Source organism: Erigeron canadensis, chromosome 1, assembly GCF_010389155.1.
Source record: "Erigeron canadensis isolate Cc75 chromosome 1, C_canadensis_v1, whole genome shotgun sequence".
NCBI lineage: Eukaryota > Viridiplantae > Streptophyta > Magnoliopsida > Asterales > Asteraceae > Erigeron > Erigeron canadensis.
This window is the reverse complement of record NC_057761.1, coordinates 53,202,114-53,223,990: the sequence shown is the minus strand read 5'-3', so window position 1 is coordinate 53,223,990 and position 21,877 is coordinate 53,202,114. Positions and strand designations below refer to the sequence as shown.

At 31.1% G+C, this 21,877-nt stretch overlaps 1 protein-coding gene across 1 annotated transcript; it reads left to right on the top strand.

Moving 5' to 3' along the window:
• The first annotated feature begins 14,038 nt into the window (after nt 1–14,038).
• On the top strand, nt 14,039–20,236 carry LOC122585352 (hexokinase-3). The gene is made up of 9 exons (XM_043757479.1): nt 14,039–14,521; nt 15,557–15,704; nt 15,798–15,980; nt 16,115–16,189; nt 16,791–16,946; nt 17,033–17,131; nt 17,218–17,345; nt 19,175–19,256; nt 19,583–20,236. The coding sequence occupies exons 1-9, from the start codon at nt 14,250–14,252 to the stop codon at nt 19,967–19,969; spliced, it is 1,530 nt and encodes a 509-aa protein (XP_043613414.1). The 5' UTR covers nt 14,039–14,249; the 3' UTR covers nt 19,970–20,236.
• The last annotated feature ends 1,641 nt before the right edge of the window (nt 20,237–21,877 follow it).

Sequence of the window (21,877 nt, the reverse complement as noted above, 5' to 3'; positions counted from 1 at the left end):
TATAACTATTATCATATATTCATGTCTATAAAAGATAAGCTATATTACTTGATATATCAAAAATATATAAAACAAATCTGTTAACATCTATATTAAATAAACTATATATCTATTAATCCACCAACTTTATATATATACATATATATATGTTTAATATGTTACATAAAGAACAATAATACCATACATGGTAATTATGTTTTCGAACATGTTCATTTTTTGGTAATATCAAATTTCTAACATACAATCTTTAATTTTGTAACTATAAATAATATTAAAACTTTATATTTTGATTAGTTTCAAAATAAAAAAAAACAAATTATACAAAGTACATCTCTATTATTAAAATTTTAAAATATACATAAGTTTATTAATTATGACACACTAATAAGTGTATGTTACAATCTATTAAATTAAACCAAAAAAAATCTTTAGGTGTTAATTGTAAGATTGGTCCTATGGTTTTTTTAATTTTAGCAATGGAGGTTCCTTTATGAGTTTAGTAGCAATAATGGTCCCTTTTGTTTGTATGAAATTACTATATTGCCCTTGCATGTGATAGCCACATGAAGACTTGATGAAACTCGCTAACGATTCTGTTAAAAAGGGATCAATCTTGCAAAAAAATTTTAAAATAGAGACCTCAATTGCAACGATAATTGAAAAGAGACCCCCATTGCTAAGGAGTGTAAACCACATGGACCAATCTTACAATTAAGTCTAATAGAAAAAAGAAAGTTTGCTTTATTAAGTATTATAGATTATATATCTACCAATATATATAACAAGGTCCTAAATTTATTCCTAAATAAATAGGAACCCTTGGATGAATTCCATCTTTGATTTAGAACCGTTAGATCATATTTAATTATTTCATTTTTTATAAATGACAATATTAATATTTATATTTTATATGATTTGTTAAAATATACCCTTAATATTAAAAATATTATAAGCTAACATTCCTTAAATTGATATATACGTAAATATATAGAATTGCATATTAAATAAAATTAGCTAATTTAGGAATCTTCCTTAATTTTATACATACGTATACATAAAATTATATTAGGTAATCTTCCTAAATCTTCTATACCCGTAAGAATATATATATATATATAGGGGATGGTAATCTAAGGCTTTCGGGTATCTAAGCTTAGGTGTGGAACACTCACATACTAAATTTTAAACCATAAATATCATGGGGGCCTAAGCATTTATTCATTAAACAAGAAATAATAAAATATTGGTATGTGAGGGGTTCCACACCTAAACTTAGGTGTCGGACAACTTTATATTTCCTTTTCCCATATATATATATAAATATATATATATATATATTATAGTATTTGATTTATTTCATAACTATATCTATACTTTATTCAACATATTAGCCGGGAACCTTTTGTTTAACAACATATGTTAGATATTACTGAGCCTTAGTAGTAACATCCAAGTTGGGTAGTATGTTGAAAGTTGAAACTGACGCACTATTGCAGAACGTGAGTGATAACATGTACGCTTACAGCCTCAAGAGGCAAATGCCTGAGACCACAGGAAATCAAGATTCACTTTTGGGTCTCCAAACCAACATCATTTTCGCCAATTTCTCCAAAGAGAGCCTCAATTGGCCATTTGATCAAAGACCAAGTGGTTTTATTAATCGAGAATCTAACCTCTCTTTTTTTCAAAAAACATATTGACCTACCCATATTATTTTTGTCATTTAACTAATTTAAATATCTTCACTTAATATAATACTATAATACTTTTAATGAAATTATTTGTAACATATATCAATCAACCCTTAAAATAACTATATTACTCCATTTTACATCAGTTACGTTATTTTTACATCAATAAGTTAATAACTACAACGCTATTGCCGCCACCACTACCACCACCATCTATCGGCACTGCCACCACCACAGCCACAACCGCTGCCACATTCCCCACCAACCGTCATTGTTGATGTCGCCACCACCACTATCTTTTTATTTATATCTTTTTGATGAACGAACTGATGTCTTAAATAAAATAAACTTTCAACTTAATAATAGTAATACATAAATCTATTCAACAAGTAATATATTTGATCAACTTAACACTTAAGATTTTCCAATCTTAAAAGCCCAAGTATTATTTAAATATACGAGCATGGTATCCACGCGTTGCGGCGGCTCAAGAGTGAAAACAATATAAATGGGAGGCGGTGGTAGAGATTGGTGGGGTGGAATTTCGGAAGCCAGGGATAAGATGTGTGAATATAATGTAAATATTGAGGGTATTTTTGAGAGGAAAAATATGCTTAAAGTCTTAATTTCAATATGGTTTATAATGAGATATAAATAAATGAAACTTTGAATCCCGTTTTTGAAGTATGACCTTAGAGATTTTCATTTGCAAATTTACAAAATTAATCTTTTGTAACTAATAAATTAGTATAATTTCCAAACATAATAATAATATAAAAATAATAATCTATATGTTAACAATAATCTTTTAAATTTCGGGATGTTACAAGCAGATAGTCACTACATTTAACTTTACAACGTCATTAAATCTCTCTTTCTTTATCAAAATTCAAACATCCCATCCTTGAAGTAATAAATGTACAATAGTTTTTGTTTACCAAGTCAACAAACAAACATTTTTGATTAACTTGTTGACTTAATAAATTAAGGCATTTAAAATTAAGTCGTGACTTTTAATTAAGACATTACCAAACAATAACTAATAGTACTTCCTTTTTAGATTGTGCTATAAAAAAAGTTCGTTTGGAAATGAGACAATTGTACTTAATGACCCCCCCCCCCCCCCCCAAAAAAAAATGGAAAGAGTTATTATAAATTACCTAATTCGTTATTAATGAACTAATTTACACCCTGAACCACCTATATCACTCGATACTGTCACCACCACCAATATTAACCGCCATTACCATCCGTAACCGCCACCATTTCCGTATTACATGGGTTCCGTGTTATAAAGATATAACATACATATCCTACTAATCATTTTTGATACAAAACATTTTCTAAATGATAATATCATCAAACTTTAACATGTTTATCCATAAGTACTTGATTATATTATAATGAAAATTTAATACATATGTTTATCTCGTGTATTACGCGGGAAAATAATCTAGTTATAGATATATCAATGGGTGATATGTTATCGTTTCATATTCTTTTCATATATATTTATTCTAAAATATTTATTTATGTAGAGTGGAGATATGAACATAAAATCTTTTGGATGATATCAAGACGAATGATCGCTAAGGCATCATGATAATGATTTCATGTGACATTTGACCATCCTTGTCATGAAACATAATCTAACAATGTACGTAGTTTATGTTAACTAATGGTCAAGCGTCTTTATACGTTAACATTTCACAAATTCTAAACATATTAAACATTCCATATCTTTATCTTGCAAATCTATATTTATATTTATATCTATACTACTCTATAAAGCAAACTATCACTTTCCTTTTAAGTAATTAAAACTTTAAAATGACCATATTACACATTTTCTTTATTCAATAATTTAAACATCTTTACCTATTTATCTATAATACCCTTAATGAAATAAATTACAACATAAATCCTCAAACCCTTAAATAACCATATTAACCCCTGTTACATCAATTAATTTACATTCATCACCACGCTACCACGTACCACCGCCACCGCCGCACATCGCCGACGTCACTACCGCCGTCGCCATACCTTAGTTGCTACCACTATCATCGTCGCATCGCGTGGGTACCCGTCTAGTATAATTTAATAGCATGGTCAAGGTTTATTAATTCAAAAGATTTAAAATAATAATTATATATATACTAAAAACCTATTTAAATGTACAAGTATTTTATGCGTTGAATGTACAAGCTTTTAAAGCACATACTAATTTTAACCAAATTTCGTTTTAACTCCCTAAAGTTAAACCAAATTTCGTTTTAACCCCCTCAAATTTTTATTTTTTAACTTTTACCTCACATCAAAGTTTTCGCTTTCATTTCCGTGACACTAAACGTTTAAATTCTCATGTTTTCATCAAACAACTTTCACACAGTTACAGTTTATACTAAAATATACTAAAAACCTATGTAAATGTACAAGTATTTTATGCGTGAAATATACAAGCTTTTAAAGCACTTACTAATTTTAACCATATTTCGTTTTAATCCCCTAAATTTAAACCAAATTTCGTTTTAACCCCCTAAAATTCCTATTTTTTAACTCTTACCCCACATCAAAGTTTTCGCTTTCATTTTCGTGACACTAAACTTTTAAATTCTCATGTTTTCATCAAACAACTTTCACACAGTTACGGTTTTATACTAAAAACCTATGTAAATGTACAAGTACTTTATGCGTAGAATGTACATGCTTTTAAAGCAAATACTAATATAACCAAATTTGTTTTTAGTATATATATAATAATTTTCATCATGTTTACGTCTTACATTAATGAAACATTTAAAGCATTAATATAATTATTATTTGTGTTCTTATACGACTTATTATTCATTTACAATATTTTTAATTTTATTGCTAGACGGTTAGTTATAATATTTAAAGTTTGAGTTCGAATATTTGACATAAATTTGCCAAAACTTTATTGTATACCCTCTGCTTCCCCAGGGCCCTCACTTTCTCACTCAACTCACTCAGACGCTCGCCAAAAACGTACCCGCGGCAACGCGCGGGGTCAACAACTAGTTTGTATCTATTTTTTATGATATTATAGATGGATATATAAAATATATTATGGCAGATTATTTTTGTTAAAAAAGATTATGTATTTCATAATGAAATCTGATAAATAAGATTTCAAGTAAGTGTCTTTGTAATCTTTTTATGTCTGGAAATATGATTCATAGAAACAACAAGTCGTCATTTGATATCGACAAAGTTAAGTTAAATCTGATTGATCACGTTTGTGAATATGTTAATATTTTAACGGTTTATCACCACTCAAATACCTATTCATCTAGGAATATCACTCCCCATTCATTCAAGTAGTATAGGTTGACTTGCGCTTTGTGGGTATGTGCTTTTAATTTTTTAGTTATATATAATACAAGGTTTTTTTACCCGTACGATGTGCGAATATTAAATTTATTTTTTAAAAATTTTAATATTGACATTGAAATCAATAATATATATAAGGTTCAACATTTAAATATTAAAAAAAATAAAAATAAACTTAGTTGAACATATTTAGGTACCTAATGGTTTTGTGCTACTTGGATAGTGAAAATTAATTTAAATGAGAGTGACAGTATCAGTATCTTGTGGCTGCATATCTGCTCTAAATATCGTATTTGATCAGGAATAATTGTAATTACAACCCATGTTTTTATTAAAACAATTGCTACACGTGAAAGAAATGAACCCGCATAACCCATAACTTCAATGAATCGAATTGTGATATCATTATCTAGTTAGAAATATTTAAATTCCTATAATGAAACGATTTTGATAATATACAATTTGATTAAATGAATCCAAGATCAAAAAAGTTAGATAAAGAATATTGCCTTTGCAGGGGGAAAAAAATATATATAGAAAATTTAAACTCATATTTAAGTTTATACGGTTTTAGTTTTCTTTTTTGCATATGGGATTTGTTTCTTATATATAAGGGATTTGGTTTCTTAAGTTTGTATATAAGTATCTTTTTTATTTAATATTTAATGGATAAATATTGTCAAAAAATGTGATAATGACACATAGGATACAAATCTATGTGGCAAATTTTAAAAATAGCTTTATTTTGAGGAGGACTTTAAAAGGTTAGGATTTCTATTGTTTTAATAAATATATAAATTGAATGCATTATACAGTTGTACAATACAATCATACAATGCTGGCCGAAGAGTATATGTGGGTTAGACATGGGCCTAAGGCCCCCAAAATTAAAAGACCTCTATTTTTTTTATAGAGAAAAGTACATTTTTCGTCCATCAACTTGGCAAATTTCACAATTTTGACTCTAAAGTGAATTAATTACAAAAAAAAACCCTAAAGTTGGTCTTTTTTTCATTTTACACTCCGTGACCTAACGGAGTTAAATTTTGGCCGTTAACCCTTACACGTGCCAAACACGTGAGGGCATTTCCGTCATTTTCTCCTTTAAGACCAAAAATGAAAAAATATACAACTTCAGGGACCAAAAGTGAAAACATATACAACTTTAGAGACCAAAAACGTAACAACAGTTTAACTTTAAAAGGTTATAACACATCACAATTGAACAACTCGTAAATAAATATAAACCTTCAAATCTATTTTTAGTTGAAAATTGAAACTAGCTAACTATCAGAACTCCTAAATTGATAAATATATATAAAATATGAAAATATATATAGTTGGAAACTTCAGACTACAATAATGAAACAGAGTGCGAACGTGGCGCATGACTCATGAAGTGGTGATGAGTTAAACTTAATTTCATCAACTTTATTGGGTATGTACCTCATATTCATTGGATATACATTCTATATGAAAAACTTACAAAAGAAAACTCAATTTAAATTTTTTACAGTAATTTGGATAGTCAAAGGGTATGCAAATGTATACCTTGCCTAAGTTATACGTCCGCCACTGTATATAGTGGTGGTGGTAATAGGTGGATATGGTGGCGATGAAGGATGAGCATAATGATGGTTGTTGTGCTCACGGTGGCCAAAATTTGGTGGTGGTAATGGTGGCCGGAGTTTGGTGGTGGTTGTAGTGTATGTTTGAGTTTTTATTTTTTATTTTTAATATATAAATATATAAAACTAATATATACATATTTATATAGTTGATGTTTGTTAGCATTTGTAGGATTATAGTTGTTGTAAATGAGTTTTATTAAGATTGGATGTAAATTTTGGGTTTTGGGTTGAATGAGGATAATGAAGGAAAAAGAAGATGAGAGTTGTAAATTTTGGATTTTTGGATGAATTAGGATGATGAAGGAAGAAAAAGATGAGAGTTAGAAAAGACATGTGTAATATAAAAGCTCATTTTTCCAGATCAAGATTTTTTACGTTTTTGGTCTCTAAAGTTGTATATGTTTTCACTTTTGGTCCCTGAAGTTGTATATTTTTTTCATTTTTGGTCTTAAAGGAGAAAATGACAGAAATGCCCTCACGTGCTTGGCACGTGTAAGGGTTAACGGCCAAAATTTAACTCCGTTAGGTCGCGGAGTGGAAAATAAAAAAATCGACTAACTTTAGGGGTTTTTTTGTAATTAATTCACTTTAGGGTCAAAACTATGAAATTTGCCAAGTTGAGGGACGAAAAATGTAATTTTCTCTTTTTTATATTTTTAGGCTAAATATTATTACTATATCAAACCTATTTAAGAAAACAAATAGGCAAATATACCTTAGAGCTCACCTTAAACAAAGCACACTACAGACACACATGAAGTTACAGCCGCTAAAAGAAAGAAAATAAAAGGGAAATCGAAGACAACAGTCGATTTTCTCTCGGATAAACTATCTTTTTAATTTTATTTTTTTTTACTTTAATTTTTACGTTGATGAAATAGGCCCCCGAAAATAATTTCGCTTAAAGTCTTAAAAAAGCTTAAGTCGCTATTGCAATCATATAATGCATATATTGTTATATGTATGGTAAAAAGATGTTGTGTAAGAATTACCTTCATTTTAATAATGGTTAATTAATTGCATATCATCAGATATATTTAACCTTTAGAGTATAACTGTTTAACGTTCATATAACACATGTTCATGCATCATATCATATTATCATATATCAAAACATAATAGTGAAATGAAATGACCATTAACCACCTTTGGTCCCATAGATATCGATATTAAAGTGCTATTGTTGAAAGAAGGATACACTTTCGGTAGATCACATATCATGGTCTTTACATAAAGTTTTTATTCCAAAAAAAAAATTAAAAAAAAAAACAAAGAGAGAAAAGAATATACTCTAGAAAGGTTGGGGGAAAGACAAGAATACATATTATTATAAAACGAATAATTACGTGTATTTGATGTCTAATATTGTGTTGGATATTTTAGTGTAATTGGGTTAACTTGTTTGATCAGTATTGTCATAATAATACATCATATAGGATTGGTGGTGCGGAGTGCACGCCTATTTGAATTTATTATGACCTTAGGGGCGAAACCCCTAAGGTACGGGGGCAGCGCCCCTGGGAGTGGGGTCCAAGGGGCAGAGCCCCTGGCTGGGGTAATTTTTTATTTCCATTAAATTGCTATAGTAAAAATCCCTCCAAAAATTAAATTTTCGGAACTTGAGGGATTAAAAATGGCAATTTCGAAACCTTGCAAATAACTGCCGTTTTGGTGGATTTATACACCCCGTAACAAGATTTCTGGTCATTCTCTTTTCTTCTTTCTTTCTGGTTCTTTTCTCTCAAATAATAAACACACAGGACGCTCTTAATTCTCTGAATTGTATCCGATTGAATAGTTTGGGTGAACCGCCAAATTGATTCAATCTGAAAGTGATTACACGCCTTTCAGAGTTTGATTATATCCGGTTATTTGTTCGTTATTCACGAATTTCCCCAACATATTGGCCTATCTGTTTTTTTTTTAGAATAAAAAACTATCAAGCTTAATACGAGTACTTTACAGTAATAGAGTTAATTGGTCTTTCATATCAAATGGTGTTGCCCATGCAGGTTTTTGGTGACAATGAATTTAGAGTCTTCTGACTTGGCCAACCAAATTTTCAAAAGTGGCTATTACAGTTAACAAAAATCACATGTATTGTATTTTTCATGCTCATATGTTTGGTGTTCATTTCAAGTATCAACCAAATAAAAGTTAGTGGGTGGTAATGTGGTATACGTACTAAACGTCTCTGCTAGCTGTTTGTGAGTGTATCTTTATATTATATTTTCTTTGTGTGACATTTATAAAGAATTTCATTGAAGAGTAGCGATTTATATCGATCTGTTTGGTCACACTGTTAAATAAAGATGTTATTAAAATTCAACCTAATTAATGATATCAATTAAAAAAAACAAAAAACGAGGCTTGTATTCAACTTATTGACGAGGTCAATTTTTTGATTAAGATCGACACAACTTAACTGGGTATCTCCTTGATCGTTAATTCGTTAATAAATATATATATAGAGGGGTAGAAATTTAAGAGTTTTTAAGAAAGACATGAAAATGTCTAACCATTAGGTTATTTTGGTAATGTTTTTTTTTTAACAGGTAAAGTAATGAAATTTTTCATGTTCGAGTTATTTAGGAATACAATTGACTTTTAATCAAAACAAATAATTATTTTTTCTAGACAATACAATAAGTGCTTGATGTTTTTATTTTTTTATATCTTTCTTTTTCTTGATATTTAAATTTGACAAACTTTAAAATAACCATAGATAGTATAGTTATGGTATTGTATTTTACTAGACGTATGACCTTATAATGCATCGTTAATCTGATAGTAGTAAGTGGTAACGACGCGGTAACAAGTGATTATAAAAGTAATTGATGTTACAACGTTCACAATAATAATAATGATAATATAGGTGGTAGTTTAGTTATTTAATGATCGAAAGATTTATACCGTAAATTATTTTATAAGGTTATTATAAGTATATTAGGATGTTTAAATTGTTGAATAAAAGAGAGATATTTTTAATAGTTTAAAGTTGTATTTTGGAGAGGAAAATAAGAAGTTGTTGTTTTATGAAGATATGAAGATATTATTACATAAAAACATTCTAAAGTCTGTTAATATTAATAAATGAAATTATATGTGTATAGTAAATTTGATGGTTATATAAAATTACTACTAGATCTCCATTCTCACTCATCTCTATTTATAACTAAACAAAAGCTAGGAATAAATGTAGTTTTCAATGTTTGCTTGCTTTAACAGTTGTATTTGCAGTTTTTGCATGTCTCTATCTATCTTACTACCTATCGAAAATATGTATTGTAGTAGTAATGTAGTATCTTATAAAAGATTTACAATTACTATTACCATTACCAATAAATAAGAAAACAAGATTTTGGTGTTGAAAGAAAGAATTAAAGAATAAAGAATTTGAGAGAGAGAGAGAGAGAGAGAGATAAAGGGGGGGAGCTTAGCTGGAAATAGAGGAATACAGCTGGATGTTTTGTACGGCCGGAATGAAGAATTGTGAGACGCAGCAGCTGTACTACTCGTCGCCGTTTCATCTTTTTATGTCCACGTGGTCCCTCATCACCTCCACCACCACCACCTTATATTTACTAAAACACCCCCCTTTCAAATTTTACTTTTTTTTTACCAATCACAAATCAATCCTCACTACTAAATTACTCGTACATTACTTTTTCCAATTAATCAAGAACAAAAATAGTAGCATGTGTCTCTACAATATGTCTTCATATTTCATCGGCAACAATTAACAGGTGGTTACACAAAACCTGTTACCCACAAAATTAAATATAAATACGAAATGTTAAGGCCATGAATGATTACAATTGAAAACTTATTATAGTTGGAATCCAATGAAATTGCCAGAAAAGGCAAGACCATTTTTTGGTTTTATTATTAACACAATCATAGAGATTGAAATATATAAATTGTTAAGTGGTGCATATGTAACGATATTTGTCAAAAAGAGTAACTTTAAAATTGAAATCATCATAAATTTTAAATATACTTTTTATTTTATATTAAATTATGCTATAGAGTTAAGAACTATTTCTTATTCAACGTGTTCAACTACAATCTTTGATGTATATTGATCCGTCCATGCCACCGTAAGTCAGTGCTAAGGTCGGAGCCAATATTTAAAGAATTAATATTATTTTCTTTATTGGAAAGACATTTTAAAGAATTAGTTAAACGTAAAACTTGTAATTTGAGTATTGAATTTGTTCCACGTCTTCCGAAGAATCTGTATATGCAATTAGAGCAAACTGAAATAAGTGGGAAAATGTTAAAATAAAAAACACATGGCAATGGTTGTAGAGTTGTGGTTGTCGCATTCCTTGTCCCATTCAACACAAATAATTTGACTAGAGTTAGTAAAATCGTTTAGTCATACAAAGTCTCCTTAGTCAAATGAAACCTATTGGCCAACTTGCCATATTAAATTAGGCTTGGTTTTATAACGGATCAAGTGGTGCTATAACATATTACATTTATGTCCATGTAACGACGATGATAGTATCGACGGTGCAGTGGAAGAACGGCAACGGTTTGTGATGGTGGTGTGGCTGTGGCGACAGTACTATCGTTGACGCTGTGACGGGTGACGATGGTGGTTACGCCATCAATGACTGATCTAGAAAATGGTAGTGTTTATTTTAAAGGTTGAGTAATCTATGTTTTAAATTATTTCATTAAGTATATTATAGTCTTATAGGTATTTATTGAGTCTTAGGCCCATGCCAACCCTGTCCCACCACCTCATCTTTGCACCTCTTCCTCCCTTCTTGCAATGGCACCATGCTTGTCTTGAGCTCTTCCAAGTCTGCCTCTTCCCCCATCGTCGAGTGAGGAACAGGTAACGGTGGACCCAACCTTATGTAAACTAAAGAAAAAAACTTTTTTTCTTTAAATATTATTTATTTTTGGTGAGTAAGAGGTAGAGTTGGTAGTGAGTAGAAATAGATAATTTAAGAAGAGAGAAAAACTGATTTGGCAGTGAAAAAAATTACAGGGTTGGTTGAGGCCTTAAAGACATATAAGTGTATTTGATAAAAATATTTATTTTTATAAATAAATAAGATGGGTAAATATGTACATAAGGTGATTTTTTTTTTGTTTGAAGAAAAAAAAGTTGATAACGAGTTTAAATAATATATGTATGTTTATTTTTTATATAAGAGGTTGGAGAATATATCGTTGTTAGATATTTAAGTTTGAGTATAAAACTTTTCATATTTTAACATCTTAATCCATAAAATTACACGAAGGTTTAATTATTTATCCATTATATAATAAATATTAAAAAATTAGTATATGAGAGATTTAATACATGAACTTAAGCATTTAACAGCCACATATTTATGTGAGTTGGAGGGTTCGATCCCTGCCAAGTGCATAATCGACTCTCTGTTAAATTTTTCATGTGCGGGAGTCTCTTAGAGTTTCCCCTTACCAGCCGACTCAGTTTGGATGTAGCGAGATCCGGTTAAGACAACCGACTACTCACGCTGAGTAGGTCCTTACCATGTTAGGTAGGGAGTGCGTCAACATTTTTATAATGTGCATCTGTCAAATATATATATATATATATATATTAAGAAGTAATTGTGTTGAAACCAAATTTACTTTTGAAAACCAAAAGTATGTTTGAAACGAAATTATAAAAGTTACATCTAATTATAGCATTACACGAAATCACGAATGACATGCTTGTATTTTATTAATTAATTAAGTTTATTTAGTTATATGCTTATAGCGTTTCAAAGCATATATTCATTTGATTTGATGCGTAGACTCTAACATGGTAGTAAATACATATAGATTGAAAAATCTTGTGAATATAGTAAATCTTTAATCTATATATTCTCTCGTATATTCTATTTATTTAAAGAGAAGTATATATATAAATAAGAGAATATCCTGCCTAGTAAACGAGAAGTTTATATAAGTAAGAGAACACTATTTAAAGTTTCTTAACAAAGATAAAATCTACAAACAAAAAAGAAATTATAACTCATAAGTATTATGAGGTTTTGCTAACTATAGACCTCAAAATTATAGTTAAGTTTTTCATTTTGAAATTTTTTTATAATTAATGACTATTGTTTAGTTATTTTAATTATGATACTCTATTAATAACTGATATATTTTTTATTTTTTTAGAAAGACATTCAAATCTACTACTACTTATAAAGTACACGCATGCCTGAGATGAAACCCAGGATTCTCAAAATATCTCTATTAATCCACCCTCACAAATGTGAGAAGTGAGACTCGAACCCAGATAGATCCCCTTAAAGTCAAGGAACTTACCAATGAGCCACCAACCCCATTGGTATTATATTTGGGTTGTTAATAACTCGCATAATATAGTTACTTGTATATTTTTATCACAAAATTCATAGTGTACTTTTAATACGAAAAATACATGTATTTTACGCACTCTAACAGCAGCCCTACGGTCATAATTAGCATTTTTTTTAAGGGAGCTGTAATTAATGTGCATAAAATAGTTATATTTTATTATAGAAATTGAAGTTTTGATATAGAAATTGCATAAGCTATGTAAATTAAAAAAACATAAATATGAAGTTATTAATAGATAACCATAATTAGATAAATGACGATCCTTTATAAAGTTAACATTTGAATAATTAGTTTCAGTATGTTTTTAAAATGACAAGCTTAGCTTTGAGACTATAGTTAACAAAATCTTCTTGAAATAGAATGAATAATGAAAAAGTAACCATGTTTTCAAATTAATTAAACTTATTCGCGCGTTATTATGCGGAAGGGGTAGTGGTGGCGGTGACATGCGGCGAAGGTGGTGGCGACACATTGCGGAGGTATTGTCGGCAACGACGATGGTGACCTTGGTGGGGATGACAGTGAGGGAGACGATGATGCTGAATGTAAAAATAATTGATGTTAAGAGTGATAATGTAGTTATTTTAAAAGTTAAAAGATGTATATTATAAATTATTTCATTAAGGATATTATAGGTAAATCAATGTGAAGATGTTTAAATTAGTGAATAAAAGAAATATTTATTTTTGGTTTTCAAATGCTAAAAGTTTAAAAACTAATGAACAATTTGCTTTATTAGATAAAGGAGATTGATATTTTTGGCTTTTAAAAACTTAAAATATTTAAAAAATACGAGTCATTTGCTTTATTAGATAGTATAAATACATTAATATATATATATATATACATTAATAAAAAAAACCAAAAATAAATATAATATAAGTTAAATAAATTAAAGAAGTGTGTATAGCAAGGGCAAATCAGTAAAAGAAGAAGAAACAAAATACTCGTATAATATAAAATCCCCACCACTTCCGTTCATTTTCTCTCTTTCCAGTCCGAAGACCGCCTCTTTCTTTTTTTCTCTCTCTAGAAATTTCGTCAAACACCTTCAAAGTCTGCAAATATCACCGGAAAACCCAATTCGCCGGCCACCAATCACCGTCGTCACTTTCCGTCCACACACAAATCACTTAATCAACACTCAACTCAAACAAACAACAAACCCATGGCAGCAGAAACAGAGATTAAGTTTAATTAAAACAAAACATAAATGGGGAAGTTAGGGTTAGGGATAGCGGTGGGATGTGCGGTGGCGAGTTGCGCGATCGCGGCGGTGATGGTCGGAAAAAGAGTGAAGAATAGAAGACGGTGGTGGAAAGTAATAAAGGTATTGGAAGAATTTGATGACGTGGCGGGGACACCAGTAAGTAGATTGAAACAAGTGGTGGATGCCATGGCGGTTGAGATGCATGCTGGTTTAGCTTCTGAAGGTGGTAGCAAGCTTAAGATGTTGCTCACTTTTGTTGATAATCTTCCCAATGGGTGGGTATCCCTCATCATTACTACTACTATATATACATATACACACATACATACATATATATTTTGTATCCAACTATTTTTTTATTTTTTATCTTTTTTGGGTGGGGGTTATGGAGTTCTTGGGAAAAGTTGTGTTTTTAGTGCAAATTGAATATGTTACTGGATTTTTTGTAATTATATTGTTGGGTTTATCACAAATATTATTATATTTGGTAATGCTGATTAATTTTGGTGTCTTGGGTTTCTTTAGTTAGAATAAAATCAATAAATGGAGGAGGGTGCTTCTTTTAATCAGACGTTTGCGGCTTAATTCGGGTATCTTGTGACCCTTTTCGAATGCCCTTGTTTCGTTAGAATGTTTTTGACTATTAGCGAGAGATTAGTTTGTGTATATGTGTACTGTGTGTGTGTGCTGAGTTGGTTTCTTGTAGAATTAGTCTTGGCATTTTGTGTTTATTACTCTTTTTTTTTTTTGGTTAGGGGGTGGTGTGTTTTGTTTAAAATTAGGATACTATTTGGTTAAATATATTTATTTAAATATATTTGAGCTTCTGGATGTTTTTGGGAATTAGTCTTTTTGAAAGTTCTGGTTTGAATAATTGAATCAACCGGTTAAGACTCACATTTGAGTATTTAAATGTGAATTAGTGTGCAGCTGATTGCTAAAATCCTCTTTATTTTGTATTTCTCTGTTTCTTTATCAAGCTGTTGACAGCTAGCAGCATTCTTAGCTAAGTTTGGTGAACTGGTGTTGAGAAAAGAAGACATTTATAATTGGACAACAAATAGTCAAATACTATGTTTGAAGCATCTATCGTAGAGAACGCTCATATTACAGAGTGTTTTTGTCGTATCTTTGCTATTTAATTTCATTGAACTAAATGCTTCTCGTATATCTCAAAAAGTGTGTCATGTCAAGCATTTATGTCACTAAGTGAGATGGAGTATGGTAATAACTCATCGAATATGATGCGAGGGTTGCTTACATGTAATATATACCACATTTATTATCCTTAATGTTACTTACGTGTACAGGAATGAAAACGGAGTATATTACGCTTTACATGTTGGAGGAACCAATTTTAGGATTTTAAGAATCCAGCTTGGTGGCCAGAGATCTATCCTCGATCATGATGTTGAGCGGAAACCAATCCCCCAGCATTTAATGACCAGCACCAGCGAGGTGTCTAAGCTACTTCTACTCTACATGATTTTCCTAATTGTTCTTTATCTGGTTTATGTGAATCCATGTGATGCTTTTAATTTATATCTGCAGGAACTCTTTGATTTTATTGCCTTGTCTCTTAAAGAATTTGTGGAAAGGAAGGGAATCAATTTGCAGACGTCACAAGTTAGGGGAAAGGATATTGGCTTCACATTCTCGTTTCCTGTGAAGCAGACATCTGTCTCATCAGGCACTTTGATCAAGTGGACGAAAGGTTTTGCCATTGAAGACATGGTTAGTCGTTCATCTAAATAGAATGAGAAAGTAAAAATAATTGACAGGGTACATTTGGTATCATTTGGTTGCTGAAATGTGAAGATATGTAACTTCACCATTGTATATTTGATGCAATGCACTTCTTATTTCAGGTTGAAAAAGATGTCGTTGAATGTCTGCAAAAAGCATTGTCTAGAAGAGGTCTAGATATGAACGTTACTGCACTTGTAAGAACTTAAGTCTTTTTTTTTCTCTCCTTTGTATAGATATGCTCTTTGTATATTAGCTTAAGGATCTAAACTTGCTAAGAATGGGTTTGACAAGTGCCTGTCAGATCTGGTGTAGAAGCTAACTGGCATACTTAGAATTTTAGGCATCTCAAACACTAAAGCATACATTTCACATATGTAGTATTCTCCACTGATATGACCTCTTGTTAATCTCAGATCCTGGAAAGACGAATTTGTGATAATTGCGTCAATATTCTTTTTACTCCTAATACCGAAAAATCATACACACACTTATTCACCTAAGCATGGAATAAGGTCTGCATAAGTGCAGCCACACGTGACAGACTACATTGTGTAAAAAATAGTTATTTTATATTATCTAAAGAGTTGGGAGATCCTTATAACTTCATAATATTATTGGTACAGTTACTTATCTAATCCCTGCTTACTCCTGATATAATAGTTCCACGTTTAGTCGCGAGGTACAACTCGATTATTATCATTTGAGTATAGAGCGTTAGGTTGTGCTACCGTGAATTTTATTATTTTTTAATCATTTGAAGTGTTGAGGTCATTAAATGGAACCTTTTGTAAACAGGTAAATGATAGTGTTGGAACATTGGCTCTTGGGCATTTTTATGATAAAGATACAGTTGCTGCAGTGGTAATCGGGACAGGTACCAATGCATGCTATTTTGAGCGGGCTGATGCGGTTATCAAATGCCAAGGTCTTCTCACAACTTCAGGAGGCATGGTATCCTTGGTCTCTCTACGCTCAAATTAATAACACAGAAATAATTGAATTCTTTCGTTTCACTTATATAACCTGATGTTAATCAGGTTATTAACATGGAATGGGGTAATTTTTGGTCCTCACACTTGCCGAGAACTTCATATGACATTGATCTGGATGCTGACAGCCAAAACCCGAATGATCAGGTTATTATTGTATCGGGTTGTTCTCATTTGTATATGCTTGATTTCTTTTTAATAATCATGTGACTAATACAGGGATCCTGCTGCAGGGTTTTGAGAAGATGATATCGGGAATGTATCTAGGTGACATAGTAAGAAGAGTAATTCACAGAATATCATTAGAATCTGATATCTTTGGACCTATTTCTTCTAAGTTGTCAGCACGGTTTGCGTTGAGGTATGCTTTAACCAAACTCCTATATTTCTTATTAGGACAATGCAAAATTCTGGAAAAGACCTTAAAATTGTAAAAATTGAACAGGTATACATGGACAGGCTATTGGTTTTACTGAACAGTAAAAACATGTTCACACTAAAATTTTGTCACTAAACAGTTGATATTTTCCTTTTTACTTTGACAAAATAACATCCAGGGTAGTATGTAGATTAAAGTACTTGCCCCAAAATTTGAGTCTGGTTCATGATCAAACTTTGCAACCGATTGACAGTAACAAATTCACGATTCTACTTTCTCACTTTTTTGATTCCAGTTAGTTCTCTACTGTTCTAGAGCTCTGCTAGATGTGTGATTTATGTTGATATTGTTTCGTTGACCTTTATGTACACTACCAAATATTTTATTATTAAGTTGTTCTATAAGCCCACATATTCGATAAAGATGCAGAAGAATTATTGTTCTATATGATATTCTATCATAATCAGTCCAAAGCATAGGATCCGTGCAACACATTATAAGAATGCAAAAGCCTTCCGAGTTAAGCTAGTTCTATTCTCTGTTTAATTTTGGGCCTTTTCTTTCATCAACAAATTTATTTTATCTGGTGTCTTCAGAAGTTCTGAACCTAAAGGTCTACACCCGAAGTTATATTTCACTAGCTTTTAGGGTATGTTCTTGAGTTTTGTTTTAAAAGGAAAGGAAAAGATTGTAAAGGATTTTAAGAATATTTGGGTTCTTGAGTTTTATTTGAGAGAAGAAGAGAAAAGAAGGGAAAAGATTTGGAAGGAAAATTCTATAGAATTTGTTAAAGATATTTTCCTCCCACTTTTGGGATGATTTGGAAGGAAGGAAACTCCACTCCTTCTCTTCCATTCATCCCTCTTCTCTTCTTTCCCCTTCCTTTACATATAAACTTGAGAACACAGGCTTAGGCATCAAGTTGGATAATATTCCAGATATACCCTGAACAAGTGTGTTAGCTTAGCATTTTAGGTCTATCGTATTAATCCTCTGGGAAGCTCATATTCTTCATCTTATGCTTAACCTGTATATTTGTACTCTTTAGTTTATAGTGCATTGAACTTGATTCTCTCATTAGAAATCTATCGGAATAGGGAAGAACTTAGAAAGTGGAAAACATCAAAACAATGATTTTGTCACGTTACTTTCTTCATAGGCTTTTGGAGTCAAATGGAGAGCTCATTAGGCAAGAGCTAATTATGAGCAACCATTATTGATGCACATGCTTTGCTATTGTTAATGCATTTTAAAAGATAAATTTGAAGTGGATACTGTGAAATCAATTTGACTAGGTTTTATTTTTCTTCCCACTAATTTTTGGGATCGTTTAACATGAAGTAGGTGAATTATCTGATGTCATACTGCTGTATTATCTTGCCGGAGTCCGAGTCACTTGCATGGCTTCTTATTTTGTTTATTTGTCCAACTGGGAATATTTTATTTATTTGGGATAAAGGAGACACTTTATTTTCCTCTCCATTATTTGCTACTAATAGGGGTCATGGTTCATTATAAAAGCCAACCTTTTGATCCTACACCTTTTTGTCCTTAAACTGGTAAGTGGTGGTCCTTTTCTTTTTATTTCAATCAAAATATGTATTCGTTTTTTCGTCTCTCATTCTAAAGAAAGAGGAAATGAAGTTTCCATTACAGTTGCAAGCATTTTTTTTCTTCTTGTATCTCCTTTAATTCATTCATCGACTATGGCCTTGTTTAAATTGTTTCTGTGGTACCACATTTTGATTTGAAGAATTATGTAAATTTGACGTGTTAAGTAAAATATTGTTTGGTTTCTTGTAATTACTCAGTACACCATTAATGGCGGCCATGCATGAAGATGTTTCTCCCGACTTGAGTGAAGTTGGCAAGATTTTAGAAGAGACATTGGGTGTAAGATGTTCCCTTTGAATCTTTTTATATATAGCAGTGGCAATTTTGTCTCATTTGTCAAAGTCTCATTTTTATCTGCATACAAGTATACAACTTTTAAATTTGTTTAAAAGTGTAGGTTGTTATTGTAATAATGACACGCTCCAACTTAGTCAATTGCTTTTGACAAATGATGCATTTTAACCTGATTCATTTTCCCCTACTACCCACCCTCTTGACCAGCCGTCCGTTGCCATCTTTATCTGATATTCATTAAAAAGTCTGGTTAGTTATTTTCCTTATGAAGTTGGACTCATTGATTTCTGATAAATGGCTATTCATTTCAGATATATGACATCCCGTTAAAAGTTAGAAAGCTTGTTGTCAAAGTATGTGATGTTGTGACACGTCGGGCAGCCAGGTTGGCTGCTGCAGGCATCGTCGGGATCTTGAAAAAGATTGGTCGAGATGGGACTGGGGGCATATCAAGTGGAAGAATCAAAGGCGGAAAAAGTGGTAAAATGAGAAGAACGGTTGTAGCAATTGAGGGTGGATTATACACGAGCTACACCATGTTTAGAGAATATCTAAATGAAGCTGTGGCAGAGATATTAGGGGAAGAAATATCCCCATATGTGACCCTTAAAGTGATGGAAGATGGATCAGGCATTGGAGCAGCTATGTTGGCTGCATCAAATTCAACCCGAAGTGTGGATACAGTACAGGTCCTATGAACATATATATTTATATATAATTATAATTATAATATATATAAATATACATATATAGATCTGTAAATTCCATTTTTCGTTGTTTTTATTCAACATATGTATAGAAGGAAAGGTTGTAAATATGTCATATAGGAGTAGAAGGTTGTGGCGGTTCTTTGTAGTTTCAGAATGTGTTCATTCATTTATCAGGGTAAAAAGTAGCTATTTGTTTATAGAGTTTGTCTTTGTGGTTTATTGAAATATATATTGTTAATAGATTATTTTGTGTCATCTCTCTTGGATATGTTAAAAATGTCAAAATGAGCTAAAATAAGCAAGTAAAAAAGATCAAATGGTTAAAAGATATTCCAAATGTATTTAAATTTGAAAGACCATTTAAATAGCTTTACTAGCCACTAGGAAAAGGAAGATAGATGGGCCTCAATGTGTGCCTAAAAGCAGTCTCTTGAATTTAACCACTATAGAAGCCTTCTACTCTTGTAGTGTTTTAACACTTCATCTTCCTTTGTTTCTCCCAGTTTTAATAGCCCGGTGCCATCTCTGCCTGTTTGTAGTTGATCTTTTGAAATGATTGGCACAACCATCAGTTATCTATCTTTGGGCAAACATGTCATAATAATTGTCAAGTACACTTGTAAGGTGGTTGCTTAAACGTTGTTGAATGTGTAGTTCTATAAAGAAAAATCGCCAAAAAAGTCACATAGCTGCAACATATAATATCGTGATTGCTTTTCTTTTTTTCCTTTTCCTACCAACATCTCCAGATTGTCGATACTTTTGATAATGTAAAAAGGTTAGACAGAAATAATGATTTCCATAAGTAATAATCAGCCTTTTTAATAGGTAGAACTTCCTTTACTGGGTTCATTGATGAGGCTATCGATGTTCAAATCAATGGTAACTATCAAAGTTTATGTATCTAGGCATATAGCACTACAAACCCGTATGCGAGAAGATGATAAGTTCAGGACCTCAGGTTTGGCTTCAATAATGGTCATAATTCAAACAATGATATCTTCTCACAGAATCATAGCCCTTAAGAGAGTAGTAGTGGCCTTTTATTATGGTTTGCAAAATTCCAAGGAATTCGATAGAATTGGAATCTGAATTCCATTCCACATCCTGTTTGGTTGACAGAATGGAATTCATATTCCATTCCATTAGTTGTTTGGTTCGTATGGAATTGGAATTGGATTCCTTCAAATTCCATCATATGATGGAATTCAAGATTCCTTCAGGGCGCGTTTGGTTTACAGAATGTTTTGGAAAGGAATGGACAAATGGAATCTTTCAAATTCCATTAGTTGTTTGGTTCGTATGGAATTGGAATTGGATTCCTTCAAATTCCATCATATGATGGAATTCAAGATTCCTTCATAGCGCATTTGGTTCACATAATGTTTTGGGAAGGAATGAAATCTTTCAAAAAAATTAGAATATGAAGGAATGGAATTTGACGGAATGTTTTTGATTTTTTGAAGATTCAAGTTAGGGATGGAATGAAATTCCTTCCCTTATCCCCAAGGAATGAAGATTCAATCAAATGTGGGAATGTTTACATTCCAATAGAATGTGATTCATCCATTTTTAACCAACCAAACACGCTAAGGAATGAAATTCAATTCCAATTCCATCAGATTCCATCAAATTCTGTGAACCAAACACGGCCTCACATTTTTTTATGGAAAGTTTGAAATTCCTTTGGAATTCAAGTTTGGTTTTTGTTCTTTTTTTTTGAATTTCAAGTTTTGATAAAACTATAAATCTTTTATAATTATTCTTTAATTATTCAAATTATTATAATATATTTTAAAACCATGTTTATTATCATTATTATTACTGTTAAAGTTATTATATTTATAAAACTATAATAATAACTATTATTATTACATTATTAATTTTATTGTTAAT

Bases quoted from the DNA above. Each gene is read 5' to 3' on its own strand.
- LOC122585352 (XM_043757479.1), top strand. From the start codon at position 14,250: ATGGGGAAGTTAGGGTTAGGGATAGCGGTGGGATGTGCGGTGGCGAGT. The intron at 14,522-15,556 runs GTGGGTATCCCT...TTACGTGTACAG, and splicing joins GTTGATAATCTTCCCAATGG to GAATGAAAACGGAGTATATT. The intron at 15,705-15,797 runs GTGTCTAAGCTA...TTATATCTGCAG, and splicing joins TAATGACCAGCACCAGCGAG to GAACTCTTTGATTTTATTGC.